The sequence below is a fragment of the Vipera berus genome, assembly GCF_964194415.1.
Source record: "Vipera berus genome assembly, chromosome: Z".
NCBI classification, from domain to species: domain Eukaryota; kingdom Metazoa; phylum Chordata; class Lepidosauria; order Squamata; family Viperidae; genus Vipera; species Vipera berus.
The window spans coordinates 46421445-46436884 of NC_138205.1; the positions used below are offsets into that span (position 1 = coordinate 46421445).

Below are 15440 nucleotides of genomic sequence, written 5' to 3' on the forward strand. Positions count from 1 at the left end.
CAACTTCCTTGCTTACATCTAACCATTATCTGGATTTTTGCAGTCCAGGTATTGTATCATGTAGCCAAATGTGTCAAAAGCATAAGGTAAAGAATGATCCTTTTAGGGAAACTCAACAGCCCCCCCCCCCCAAAAAAGACCCCCAGTGCTGCAGCTCTAAGATCACTGTCTCCCTGCATTTGCTATATTTATGCTATTGAGAAAGAAGGGGACTACAAAAGTACTGGATATTCTTAGTGGAAATTTACAAACATCTTTTCTTTCCCCTGCCCCCACAAATAGCTCAATAAAGATCAAGCATGATTTATGGCCAGAGATGATGAGGAACAGAAAGCTCACAATTGGGTGAGATAGAAAAGGAATAACCAGAAGAAATCAGGCTGGAGTTCTTAACAGGGCACTACAACAAATCAGACATTTCACTCTTGTTGCTTTGGAAGAGTTTATGTCATCAAATCAGGGCATCGTTTCTTCTGAATTAAAATGGAAAATTGGGGTCTTCTGCTGTCAGAAGCTTCCTTTTAAAAGTGTTAGAGTTGAATATAAATAGGGTGGTCAGTTGCAAGCCAAACGACAACCATCATCATCTCAGGTTAGACAGCCTCTGTGCATTTAAAGTATTCTTTTACTTAAGACTTTGCTATAATTCAAAGGTCCTTGTTTTCCTAAAATAGAGAAAATAGTAAACAACTTTCTTTTGGGCAAAGTCTACATTAAATGCTTCAAATTGGAGACTGCTAGCAAAATGCATCAGTTCCTATGATTCTTTGGAGTGTTTGTATGTATATAGGACAATATGTGCCAGTGATGGGTAAACTTTTTAAAAAGATAATATATGTTTGTAATAATGAGCTGACTGCTGACTGGCAAAAGAGTCTTTCTTTCATACAATGTCTACTTTATTTTTGGAATGCAGCGCCAAAGATTTGACTGAATAAAGAGCAAAAAGGGCAAGTAGATAGAGAATAAATCTAATAAGAAATTGTTAAGTTATGATAGCTGTATGGAAACAAGATCAGAGGTTGAAACTATATTAATAAAATGTCCTGGGAACAAACCTGAGGAGATAATAATGCCTTCATGCCTTTTAGTTGTCTTCCAGAAGCATCTGATTGGTTGTTGTAGGAAGCAAGATCGTGCATCATTAGTAAAATCCAATAAAATTGCTTAAATTCTTCCTCTAGAAAATATAACTAAATGTAATTTTATACACGCAGAGATCTTTTAATTTTTGTTTCTGCTTCTTTCTTCAGTTTATATCTTCTCTCCAGGAAATCATACCTTTGCAGGTGAGTATTCCTTAGGGACACGGTGGCTCAGTGGGTTAGGACGCTGAGCTTGTCGATCAGAAGGTCGGCAGTTTGGCGGGTCGAATCCCGAGTGCCACGTAGCAGAGTGAGCGCCTGTTACTCGTCCCAGCTTCTGCCAACCTCGCAGTTCGAAAGCATGTAAAAATGCAAGTAGAAAAATAGGGACCACTACGGTGGGAAGGTAACAGCGTTCCGTGTGCCTTTGGCGTCTAGTCATGCCGGCCACATGACCATGGAGACGTCCTCGGACAAGCGCTGGCTCTTCGGCTTTGAAACCGATACAATTATCTTAACCGATACAATCGCTTATAGATTTGATGGAAATTATAACTCAGTATGGTAAGGTTTCTGGGTTTAAGGTAAATATAGTAATAAGACCAAGATATTGTCTAAGAATATGACTATGAGTGAAAGGGAAATGTTAATCAAATTAACAGGTTTTGAAATAGTAAAAAAGGTTAAGTATTTGATAGTGTATATTGCAGCTTCAAATGCTAAATTATATAAGAATAACTATGAAACACTATGGTTGAAGATACAAAAGGATTTAAATAATTGGAAAAAAATTACAATTATCTCTATTGGGAAGAATTGCAGTTGTTAAAATGAATGTTCTGCCGAAGTTTCTCTTTTTGTTTCAAATGATACCTATATTGAAAAAGGATGCCAACCTTGATGAATGGCAGAAGGGTATTAATAAATTCATTTGGGCGGGGAAAAAACCAAGAGTCAAATTTAAGATTTTGCAAGATGCTAGGGAAAGAGGGGGACTCAAGGTGCCTAATTTGAAATTGTATTATGATGCGGTGGTCTTGACATGGGTTAGCGATTGGCTTAATTTAACTAATAAAAGAATACTTCACCTTGAGGGTTGGGACTTGGTATGTGGATGGCATGCATATTTGCTTCATGATAAAAAGGTGGACAGAGCTTTTAAATCTCATATTCTTAGAAGTGCCTTGCTGCGTGTCTGGAAAAAGTATTATTATAAGTTAAATTATAAAATACCGATTTGGGGAATTCCCGGACATGCGATAGAAGGTATATCTATGGGAGTGAGTTTGGATATGTTTTCCTATAAGGAATTACTTAGATTGGAAGGGAATAATTGGCAACTTAAATCATTAGATGAGTTAAAACAAGAAAACATAAGTTACTCTTGGTTTCAATATACCCAATTGAAAGCTAGGTGGAAGCTGGATCAGAAGGTTGGCATCACAACTACAGATGAAAACTTAGTAAAACAAATTAGAGATTTAAATCGTGCGCATATAAAGAGGATATATAATGTTTTAATTGAATTGGATTCGGAAATGGAATTATTATTTTTTTAATTTTATTTTAATCCCATTTATATCCCACCCTTCTCCGAAGACTCAGGGCGGCTTACAATTTAAGCACAAACCAATGTGCTTAGCAATAGCCTTCATTCTATGTATATGCCTGCTTATTAGGGCTTTCACACACACCCCAAGCGGCATTATTACAAAGTCAGCTTAATTGCCCCCAACAATCTGGGTCCTCATTTTACCTACCTCGGAAGGATGGAAGGCTGAGTCAACCTTGAGCCTGGTGGGACGCGAACCTGCACTAATTGCAGGCAGCTGGTGTTACTTAAGGAGGCATTAGCCCACTGCTCCACCAAGGCTCTTAGTTAAAGATTGTATGATAAAGTGGGCACAAAATATCCAGGAACCAATTCCGTTGGATACTTGGGAGGTAATCTGGGTTAGAAATATTAAATTTACTCAGGCTCAAAATTTAAGAGAAAATTTTTATAAAATGTTTTATAGATGGCATTTGGATCCCAAAAAGTTGTCTAACATGTATCCTAACCTACAGTCTAAATGCTGGAGATGTAGTTTAGATGCCACCTATTTTCATATGTGGTGGACTTGTAGAAATATAAAAGCTTTTTGGATTAAAATTTGGTGGAACATTCAAAAGATTTTTAAGAGAAAGATAAAGTTCTCTCCACAATTGTTTTTATTGGGTATTGTTGTAGATTGTGATACTAAAGAAACCAATCTGATGTTGAATTTGATAACAGCAGCACGGTTACTGGTGGGACAATACTGGAAGAAGGATAGATTGCCTACTATAGAAGAATGGGTACTTAAAGTATCGAATCTTGCAGAAATGTCTAAGATTTCTGCTTATTTGAAGGATCATTCGCAAGAAAGATACCGTATATTTCAGTTTGGAGAAGATGAATAGATTATATTCAGAATAAATATGGGACTAAAAAGTTCCACTTAGCTTATGAGTAGATTTTAGAGGGATATTGTTATTAATTTTAGTATTAGTATTGATTATATTTTTGTTTAAGTTATTATTATTATGTTTTTAATAATTTGAATGTATCTATGTTAAAGGGGAGTTAAAGCACATTATGAATTTGGTTAATTTTATAATGGATAATTTTAGTTGGAATATGATTATTATATCTATAACCCTGTATTCAGCTCTGGGAAGTGGGGGGGAAGGGGGGTGGTTTGGGGTGGGGGGGTTTTGGCGATATGTATTGTAATTTTTTTTGTAAAACTCTTTAATAATAATAATAAAAAGAAACAGAGATGAGCACTGGCCCCTGGAGTCGGAAACGACTAGCACACATGTGTGGGGGAACCTTTACTTTTTACCTTTATTCCTTCCTTCTTGGAAGAGATCCCAACATAGCTGGTAAGTGTGATGAGCAAGCAAACAACATAGACTCTTACCTATCCGTACTCAAATCTAGCCAAATTTGAGGGTATCCTATTCATCTTGGTTGATGATTAAAATATTGTGATAAAACAAGTGAAGAGAAAACTGTCTTCTTTATTTCCTTGAAACCCTTTCTTGATGACCATTCCACGTGTAGAGGGATAGATGTTCTATAAAGATCATAACATAACCATGCTGAAAGAAAATATTCCAGGGAAAGAGAGGTGCTATTTTTATAGGATGCTATGCCCGCCTACAAACATAATATCCACAATTGCTTTTAACTGTTTTTCATGATGATGTCATCATATGCCACTGCAAGAGCATTTGCTGGTAAGGGAAGTTTAACATCCAATTCAGGACCCAGAAATTTCATTCTTTGTGCTAAAAGAGGCATGCCAACAGCTGCTGTGCTACAGTGTCACCACTAAAGATAGGTTGGTGTTGGTCCAAGAAGTAATATCTTCAAAAGACCTCATCTTTGTGGTAAATACATCCTTACATGATTACTTAATAATGCAGCCTTATGGAAAAAAGGTGAAGATTCTTTCAAGTTGAACCTTACTTTTGGTTCTCTCAGCTATGTAGCTTACTTGCTGGTTCTATGGAGATTTTCAGTTTTCAGATTTTTCTGAGATTTTTTGGACTCTCAGACAAGAAATTCCCCGTCTCCTGTCCAAATATATTTGGGGCCATTCTGCTTAGTTTCTGAGATCTGTCAAAAATTAGCTAAATACTGTACTGCCACCTGCTGAGGCAAATCTATGTAAGCAAGTCCACATATAATTTAGCTAGATTTCCTAACCCTTGAAAGAGGTCCCCAATCATTTGAGTACCAGGGACTGATTCTGTGGAGAGAGTTTTTTTGTGGACTGGAGGGAGTGTGGTTTTGTGTGCTGTCTGCATCCTACGGATGGGGCTTTGCTTGTTTGCATGGACCAGTTGCTGGCATGCCGCAGACCGGTGCCGGTCCATGGACTGGGGGTTGGGGACCCTGATCTACAGGATCCATGGTATGGCCCAGCAATGGTATTAATGAAGAGCGGGGGGGGGGGGAAATTTTCAACTTACAAAAGTTGACTGAAAATTATTATTAGACTCTACTTAATAGTACCAAACTATTGGCTATTGGCAAGCCTGAATTAATTTGTTTGCAAAGTAAAATGTGTTACCTGAAGTGGATTTTTAAATTAGTTGAATTAAAATTAAATTAATTTTTTGCACATGGCACTTCAGGCAAAGGATGTAGTGCAGATTTCCCGAGAACTCTCTGATGTGGTTGTATATTGCCGAGCTGTTCCATTCCAAAGCCTGTCTGATGCCCTGCTCCAGCAGAAGCCTGCAGAGATGTCATCATTCAGTGAGCGGAAAGCCAGGAAACTGATCAAAGATTCAGGTATGGGAGATTGATTTCTTTGGGATGTCAAGGGCTCTGATATGCTGACTTGCTTTGTGGCTTGGTCTGGCTCAAATCTTTTCCAGCTGGCTGCCTAAAGTATAATTGAGTCTTTTAAGGGTACAGTATAACCTGGACATTATTGATTGTGATAAAACAAGAGAGAACAATAGCTTTGTTCATACATAACACTAACTCTTAACCCCAAAGGTGTTTTTTCAAAAGGCAACTGGACTTCTTTGTTTTTCCTTGAAGACATTTTGCTTCTCATCCAAGCTTCTTGATAAAGAAGAGAAACACCATCAGGCTTATTGGATGAGAAGCAAAATGTCTTCAAAGAAAAACAAAGAAAGTCCAGTTGCCTTTTGAAAAGCACCTTTTGGACAACCATGATCTGAATGACTGAGAATCTCCATAGATTAACTTCTAATGTGGTTAATTTGTTTTGAATATAGCATGAAATATGAAATTATTTATTATGGCTTTGTATAGTGACATAGGCTATTATACCTTGTTCATCACACATTTTTTAAAAAACATCTTACCATAACATGATCTGTGAACCAGACATAAAGGTAGTGAATAGGAGTATAGCTAATATACATATTCTGTAATTCATAGACACACACACATACACATACATAATTTTTGTAAAAGCTGTAGAAAGTAGGTGAACGTATTACAAAAGTCTTGACCTCCAGCCTAGTCTTATAGGTAGCCAGGTTTTAGAGACTGAGAAGGAGTGCCAGAATATAAACTGCAATATTGTAATAAGATACCCCAGTGCTCAAAAACATTCTATCTGGCAGAACATGGATATGTGAGTCAAGCAGGACAAGACTGATTGATTTATTCATGACCTTGTGTTCTAGCCACTTCCAGTTGGGATACAAGTAGTCGTCATTAAACATCCGCTCATTCAACAACAAATTGAAGTTATTTTTTTAATTTATTCTTTTGTTGATTTTGAAATAGAAAAGAAATGGAAAAAGAACAAAAGACAAAAATAAAAATATATACATTGTCAAAGAACAAAGCAAAAAGTGCATTTTTTAAAAAAGTGAAGTAAAATGCAACAAAAATGCATTTATTATTGAAAAATGTGTAAATGTTTAATACATTTATCTTTTTTAAAAACCTGCTTTGTACAAATGAGTTCCATATTCCATTATATTTGTAGGTACATAGTGGCAAGTGCAATAATTAACCTACAGACAATCTGCTGGTGCAATCTGGTCCTTATCTATTGAGTAAAAGGGACTATTCATTTATCTTTCCAATGCTTCAATATCAGTATTTTGCCATAGTAAGAGCATGGAGAATCCATTTTATGTTGTCCAGTTATCAAATTCCAAGACTAAATATGTAATTCAGAAGAATATTATTTCCTGAACGTGTTAGCGTTTGTCACATACTTACATTTATATAGTCCACCACTTCTTCCCAAAACCTAGTATGTAAAGGAAATTGTAGAAACATCTGTTTTAAAACAACATTATCCTTACTACATCTTCAATAAATGCTGGCCTAGGCAAGCATTTCTTTTTCTTTTCTATATAGATGTAAAGGAGTTTAGGTATTATTTCTGTTGTATAAGTTACAGTATAAGATCCATTGACACTGGTGATATGGACGTTAAAACACCATTCCATTATTTAAGCAATATAGGAACGTCTAATTTTTTATTCCAGTCATTTCTTAGCGTATGAATATCAAAATGATTTCTTGATAACCAATATCTATAGAAATTATAGAGGGGTTTTAGTTTAAAGGAATTAACAAGTTGTTCTAGTATCTTGGGTGTTTCAGAAGCTGAGAATACTGCTGTTGTTAGCAAATGTTGTTAGCAAATGTTATAACTGTAAATATTTCCATTGGGCTATATCATGTAGATGATATTTATTTCTTAACACACAATATGGTAAAAATCCACTCACATCATTTATCATTTGATTCAAGGTAAATATCCTCATTTCCATCCAATTTTTCCATATCATCTTCTTTTTTTCAATTTCTAAGTTGGGTTTCTTCATAAAGTTAATTTAACATGGGGAAAAAGGGTTGAACTTTTATCAGACATTCCATTCCATAGTTTTCTAATTGAGATAATTATTTCCAGAGATACTGGAATTTTAGTATATTCCGTCCAACCAGCCATGTTATACTCTATATGTATATTCCATAGTTGCCTACCTCTGAAAATTAATACCAATTGTTGGCTTCCGACATTTAATACTTGACAAAGGTAAACATGATGGGTTCCAGGTTAGGAAGAACAAATCCTCCCTCATTAACTGGCAATTATTTTTTCTGTAAAGATATTCGTATAATCAAAGAACCCCCACAGAGATTTTCTAAACCAAGAATTTATTTTATTATATACTATAATAGTTAAGATTTAGTCACTATTTAATCAATATCTGAAACTTCACTATATATTTTATTTGTAATTTTTATTATTGATTCAAAAGATTTATATAGCTTGCCCATCTTATAACCAATTCTAGGTGGCTCTTAATCAAAAATTAAAACAGCATAAAAGCAGCATTAAAACTATAAAAACTAAATCCATTAAAAATAAAAACCTGGAATTGGGTCAAACTTCTGATGTGCAGTCACCTCATCTTATCCCAGCACTTGAGATAAAAGCCAGCTTTACAGCTTTATGAAAGGCTAAAAGTGTTGGAGACCTGCCAAACATCTAAGGTGAAAAGTGTTCTATAGGCAGGGACTGCCAGAGAAAAGATGGGCTTCCTAGCTACCATCAGATTTTAGGGGATATTTGGAGAAAGATATTCAAGGAAGTATTTGACTTGAGTGGTAGATGTTAGGAGAGTTATAGCTTTTGGTGTTATAGCTAGATAATTAATATATTTGGTACAAATACAGAATTAATATTCCTTAGATAGTCATTAAGTATTAATATTCCTTAAATGGATAGGTATTTTTCATCTATTTCATCTATAGGCATCAGTTCTTAGAGTAACTTACTATTTTGCTAAAATATTTTGCATCAACACTGGGATAGCAGTACAAGGTTTACATATTTCTTTAAAAAAAGAATGCCATCTGCAATAATACCAATTCAAGTACAGCAACCATCTGAACCATACGATGGTTCTGAATGGGTACTTGCAACGGGTCTTTGTAATTGCAGCTGATGCAGTGTCTCTGTGGACATGTGGTTTCGATCTTGTTAACCAGCACTCAGTTACAATGTTGCAATGTCCTATGGTAATGAAATTGGTATTTGCCACCTTTGTTGCTGGCTTTCAAGAAGCAAAGTCATTGGGGAAGCCAGCAGTAGGTCACCAATAGTGATCATATGGCCATGGGATGTCGTGACCATGTGGGATTTGCTTAATAACTGCAATTGGGAATGCTGGAACTGCCATCATAAGTTGTCATGGTGATGTGACATCTCACCTTATGACCACTTTGCTTAGCAACAGAGTTCTTGGTCCCAATTATCATTGATAAGCAAGATCTATCTGTAGTATTCCATCATTGTTAGGTGCATAGAAATCAACAGCAGGACCTCTTTCCTTCTTTTTGGTCTAAGGCTGGAAGTTTCTTTCCTTTCTGCAGGAAATCTTTTTGTCCGATACAACACCCGGTACCTCAGCCGTATCTACCCACTGGGTCTGAAGATGAACTCCTCCAACTACAATCCTCAAGAGATGTGGAATGTTGGCTGCCAGATTGGTAAGAGCAAAGAGGCATAACCCATGCCATGCATCTCATTCCTAATCACCTTCTCTCTCCCAGTCGCTCTCTCTGTTGGACTTGCTTTGATTTCACAAGTGAATCATAAGTTGGAGAAGCATTACCCACAACCTCAATAACTGAGCAGGAGAGATGGGTACTTCCCAGTAACTTGGAATCTCGAAACCTAGTCATCCTTGCTTTACCCTGAAAAATGAAAGTGGCTTGCGAGAGAAGCAGGGTTGAGAATGAGCAGTTCGGAGGGAGCTCAATCCATGATTGAGTGGCAGCTTACTCTGCCTTACAAAGGCAGACCACAACTGTGTTATTGTGGAACTCTGTTCTCCTTATGTTAATTAATCCCTTTGGCTGTGCAGCAGCAGCACTGCAGAGTAGCAGAGGCCAAGCCTGTAGCACATTATCTAGTGACCAGTGAGAATATCACGGATCACTTGGTGCATCTGGCATTGTGTAGATCTTTTCATGTTATTGTTTATTCACTGGAAAAAATTGTTTTAGGCAAAGAAAGAACACTGTCCATTGAGCCGAATAGGATGGGCAATGGTTGTTGGCTTGAGGTCACAGAGTTGAAGAAACTGACTCTGAGATCATTTGTATTTTAAGTAGATGCTCTGCTATTGAGCTGCACACCTCTCCTCGGGGTTTTAAAATAATGTGCAAAGTAAAAGCATTAAAATATTTTGTTCCATAGTACTTTCCTTCAGCAGCCTAGATATATTTTTGAACTAAATGTAATATGCATTTCTTAGAGCAAATTAATAATCAAGAATGAAGGCAAATATATATATCCCAGGATCCTGCAAATTAATAAGGAATTAATAGGAGGGAGTATATTGAACACAGATATCCTTGTCTTTATTCTTCCCAGGTCTGGTCCTATTTTATTCCTCATTATTATTATTTTATTTATTTGTTAAATTTATTTGCCGCTTATCTTGTCATGAGGTTACTGTAGGTGGCTTACAATAATAAAAAGGAAGCAAATGAAAGGAGTGTAAAATAATGGAGCCCAGAAAATAAACAGTGAAAAAGGAACACAATGAGAATACTCAAATATGATAACCCCAGGGCTTTTTTTCTCATAGAACACTCAGAACGGCGTTCCGGCACCTTTTTTTTTGCAAAAAGAAAAAAAAACTCCCTCTCTTGGCTTTTGAAAGCCTATTGCAGTGATAGGCAATCTTGGCTCTTTTTTATGACTCGTGGACTTCAACTCCCAGAAATCCTGAGCCAGCCATGCTGAGGGGAAAGAGAGAGGTTTCCAAGCTGAGCCATGCTGGCTCAGGAATTCTGGCAGTTGAAATCCTTGAGTCATAAAAGAGCCAAGGTTGCCTACCCTGCACTAGAGGAGGACATTAAAATTATTTACAAGGTTACTTCTTTAGGAACTAAACTTTTAGAATCTAGAAACAGCTAATTCAAAAAAGCCAACAGGAAAGAACCTCACATTTTTCATCTGCTTCTGTCTTTTGGAAGGTAAAATTAGATAACAAAATAATCTATTTCCTATGTTAACATCTCTGCAATGAAATCAATAAAGGTAACAGGAAAGAAATGAGAAAGATTTTTCTCAATGTAATATGTCTAATTTAGCTGATGCTAGAAAAAAATAGTATCTTTTGTACACTCTTGAAAATTATTTTGAATCTATAACCATCTATTACAACTAAACCACTTTAAATTAAACAATTCTTAAGAATGAAATATTCTTAAGTTCGACTTTACTTTTACTGTTTGGACTGTTGTGTGTTTTGAAAAATAGATTATTTAGAATCTAGTTATGTTGCACTTCAGTCTTTAAATAATTAACCTAGTATATGCATAACAATATATGATGTTTTCCGTGGTGAGCTTAACATCAATAACAACATTTATTAAAAAGGCTAAGATAATTTCTGGTGGTATTATCTGTACATTAAAATTTTGTTTAGTCACAAGTAAGTAAGTAAGATATTATCTGCAAATAAAGATATTTATCTGCAATAAACAATTTAGGCTGCATTTACATCAGGGCTTTTCAACCTTTTTAGAAATTGTACCACGTTTAGGACATGACAATATTCAAGCACCGCCAGTGCTTAACAAGGTGTCAAAAACTTGACTAAAAAAAAGAGGGGGTATTTTGGGTTTCATTGGTTAGATTCATTTATTGTTGTAGAAATGGCTAGTTTATAATATTATAGAAAAGCAAAAAGTTGAGGTTCAGTGTTAATGCTTCCTTCTACTCATGTAACAGAGGAAGTCAGAGGTCAGTGTCTTCTCTTTTTCCCTTTTTCTCTCCTCCTCACTTTTCCCTTTTTCTCTCACCCTTCGCTCGCAAAGCTCCCCCACTCACTCACACTTTGCTCACAAAGTGCTGCGGCGTGGCAACTGCGGGGAGGGGAATCCCCACAGCGGCTGTGGGGAATGGAATCCCCACAGCATGTAGCTCCAAGCCACAGGGGTGGGGGTGCAAAGGACAGGTGGCGACGCCGTAGCAAGACACCGGCATCGCTCCCAGTGACAGCACCATTGAGTTCCGGCACCTTTTTTTTAGAAAAAAAGCACTGGATAACCCAAATGATGAATAGAGAGAGAAGGAGAGGGAGAGGGCGGATGGGAGGTGAGAGGTGGAATCTGTCATCAATATAGCAGCCACCTCCAGTGTGGAACTGCTGCATTTGGTCCCCAGGCCAACTGGCAGAACCAGGTCTTTAGGCTCTTGCAGAAGAATAGGCGGGTGGGTGTAGATTTTACCTTAGGGGGTAATATGTTCCAAAGAGTGGGCACTGCAACACAGAAGGTTGTTCTAAATCTTGACAGAGTTTTTTGACTGATGGGATCCAAAGTAGACCCTCTCTGTTGGCACGAGTAGGATGGGCTTGTTCTAGTGGTTCATCAGGTAGCCTGGACCTATACCATTAATGGCTCCAAAGGTCATAACCAATATCTTGAACTGCACTTGGAAGCAGACCAATAACGTGATGTTTGAGAAGCAGAGGTATAATCTGGGCCATCGCAGAGATCCCAAAGACTGCTCTCGCTGCCACACTTTGCACCAGTTGACAGTGCTTCTTAAGGTTTTTTTTGAATGTGCCGGTAGATACAAAGTTTTATAAAAGTGCACCATGATAACATTCCAGTTTTATGACCTTAATTACTTTTCTTTCTGTGATCATGTTTTAGTGGCCCTGAATTTCCAGACACCAGGTGCTGAGATGGATTTGAATGATGGGCGCTTTTTGGTGAATGGCTGCTGTGGCTATGTGCTGAAACCTGCTTTCTTACGCAATAACCAGAGTAATTTTGACCCCAAGGTTCCCATTCATAGGAGTGGCCAGCACCCCATTGCCCTCACCATCAAGGTATAGTAGGATGTAAGATGCACATATGTTCTTTGAATAGCTGGCTATATGTATTTAGGTGCATATAAATGGAAAGTAGAATGGATGGAACAGTAGACTTAACAAGAAATGTCACTGCATAAATCCTAATACTTGGCTTTACAGTCATGACCATAATTAAATGTACTACCATTTCCGGGTTCTACAGAACCTGAAACATGCATACCTTTAATATAAAATACTTTTATTTAAAAGCCAAGCATAAAAGAGCTTCCAGAAGATCTTTTTATTGTAAAGGGATACTTTACAATACTCTATTAATAGAATTTTGGAGAAGAGCACCCAGATGATGCCACCTTTTTACTTGTAACAATCATTCTCTATTTTATTATGATTTTGAACATAGACCTGCCTTTAGGAGCCTAAAGCAGCATGTATTTGCTTCCCTCATTGTATCTTATAAGTCTGTAAGATAGTTTGGTTGAAAACCATTTAAATTCTGAGTTTTTTTTCTTCTTTTTAGAATTTTTCCCCTCTTTGCTAAAAATATTAAATATGTTTTACTGTGGTTGGTGTCAGACTTCAATATTTTTGATGGAATATATTACCATGCAGCCCGGATGTATATATTAAATTATGGAAAATAGCTTTGCATCATTTTCAGAGACTGCAGACTTCTGTTTTTCTTGGAAGACATTAATTCCTGGGTACAGAATTTTAATTTGATGATAGCTATGAGCAAATAGCCCTCATTAAAGTTCAAAAGAGGATGAGGCTTCTTTACTTTCATTATCTGTATTAAAAATGGCATTGTGGCAAATATGTAGTTTTGCAAGCCCCTTGCCAAAATTCTCTTTTCTGCTGAACAATTATAAATGTAGGAGCCCCCTCTCTTTTCTGTTTGTTTGCATTTGGCCATTCTAGCCATAATTCAACCAATGGAAATTAATACTGATTTTAGGATTTACTAATTAATATATTCAGCCATGTATATTGTTTGTTTGTTTTTAAGAGTTGCCAAGAATGCAGAAATGATTATTATGATTTTTTTCTCCTTTCAGGTGATTACAGCTCAGCAACTTCCCAAACTAAATAAAGAGAAGAGTTCTTCCATTGTTGATCCTTTTGTACGAATTGAGATTCATGGAATTCCTGCAGACTGCTGCAAGAAACAAACTGAATATCGGTTAAATAATGGTGAGACAAAGTCTAGGAATGAAAACAATAAGAACAGGGGCAGAAAAATCTATGGGTATCCAAACATTATTGGTTGTATTGGATCCACCCAGCATGATGAATAGTCATGAATTGTGGACAGTTAGTTCACCAGCATCTAACAGACCATGATTTCCTTGTCCCAGCTATTGAACTAGAGGAGGAACAAAGCTACAATTTGAAGAAAATCTCAGGGTTAGTTCTTAAAATTCCCGTATAAAAGGAAACATGAGTTGTAAGTCTGAAGAAGTCCTCTGGGCATGCTTTTTTCATTCGACCTTTAATCAGTGGAACAACTTAACAGCCACAGGGTTGTTATAAGAAACACGCTTATTCTGAGTTGGCTTCTCCATACAAATGCTTTTGCCATGCTTTCTTCCTATCCTCCCTGCTCTGAAAACCTTGGTTATCTGCATGGAATGTCTTGTGCTGACCTAACATGTAAAGCACTTCTTCTACACAGGAAGACCTAAAGCTATCTCCAAATTTTCAGTGACTTGACATAATAGTATTGTGAGGGCATGCTCTCAGCAAGGAGTAAGTAGAGTGAGCATCTTTGTGCTGGGATAAGAAAATTGTGTGGATCTTTCAGATTCTTCATTGATCCTTTTCCTTTCAACAGAATTAGAAGATTATTGCAGGTGAATGTTTAGCTAGGTACAGGATAAGGCAACATCTTATATCCACCCAAGGTAGTATTTGCATTTATTAAAATCACATCATCTGTTGAATGCAAACATTTTGTCAAAAATAAATTGTATTTGAACTTGAAAATTTGTAAATAAGACTAGATAGTGGAGAAAAAAGGTCAAAGTCAAAATTTAAATTTGCTAGATTTAAAGCAGTTCTTAGTATAAGTTTTACTGGAATTTGGCTGTAACAAAGCATCTCCATACTATTTCTCTCTTGAACTTCTACTTCTTGGATTTTTCCTGTGCAGGATTCAATCCATGTTGGAATGAGACGTTGACGTTTCAGATACAAGTTCCAGACCTGGCACTGGTGCGCTTTGTAGTAGAAGATTATGATACAACTTCATCAAATGATTTTGTGGGACAGTTTACATTACCATTGCCCAGCATTAGGGAAGGTGGGTGTTTTTCTTCCAGAATCAAGAAAGCTTAAGTAGAAGAGACTAATGGTAATCCTAGAAGTAGCAGAAATTCTATACAATTTTTGTTTAATTGGTTTTAGTTCTGATTTAGTGGACTTTTACATCTGTTGACTAGATCCACCACCCTAAAGTACCAGCCCTGATGAGCTCTACATATAAGTTTGCCTGTAGAATAAATTTGTGAAGTGAATTTAACAAATGGCACGAAGCAAGATGTTTCAAAGGAATTTTCAGTATTAAAGTGCTCCAACAATTACCTTTCAGACATCTTAGGATCAGAGGCTGCAGAATTTGCAAATTGCTGCATTTGGTATGACTCCCAGAGACATCAGATTGCAGATTTATTTAGATTATTCTGTGATCTATATTACCTCAGAACTGGCTATGAGCTGCATGACAGCAATAGCACTTAGACTTATATGCCACTTCATAGTGCTTTACAGCCCTCTCTAAGCGGTTTACAGTATCAGCATATTGCCGCAAAAAATCTGGCCCCTCATTTTACCGACCGTGGAGGGGTGAGTCAACTGAGTGGGTGAGGATTGAACCCCTGGTAGTCAGCAGAATTAGCCTGCAATACTGCATTCCAACCACTAATAATCCATGAGTTTATATAACAGAAAAGGTCATGTAGAAGAAATATATGCTAG

At 36.8% G+C, this 15440-nt stretch overlaps 1 protein-coding gene across 1 annotated transcript in view; it reads left to right on the forward strand.

Annotated features, from left to right (window-relative positions):
• Nucleotides 1-15440, forward strand: part of PLCD3 (phospholipase C delta 3) — an 80809-nt gene that overhangs the window by 58421 nt on the left and 6948 nt on the right. Inside the window, exons 10-15 of the mRNA XM_081345146.1 lie at nucleotides 1254-1289; nucleotides 5253-5412; nucleotides 9001-9117; nucleotides 12304-12482; nucleotides 13523-13658; nucleotides 14617-14766. Coding sequence (XP_081201272.1) covers nucleotides 1254-1289; nucleotides 5253-5412; nucleotides 9001-9117; nucleotides 12304-12482; nucleotides 13523-13658; nucleotides 14617-14766 — 778 coding nt within the window. The remainder of the gene's footprint in view (nucleotides 1-1253; nucleotides 1290-5252; nucleotides 5413-9000; nucleotides 9118-12303; nucleotides 12483-13522; nucleotides 13659-14616; nucleotides 14767-15440) is intronic.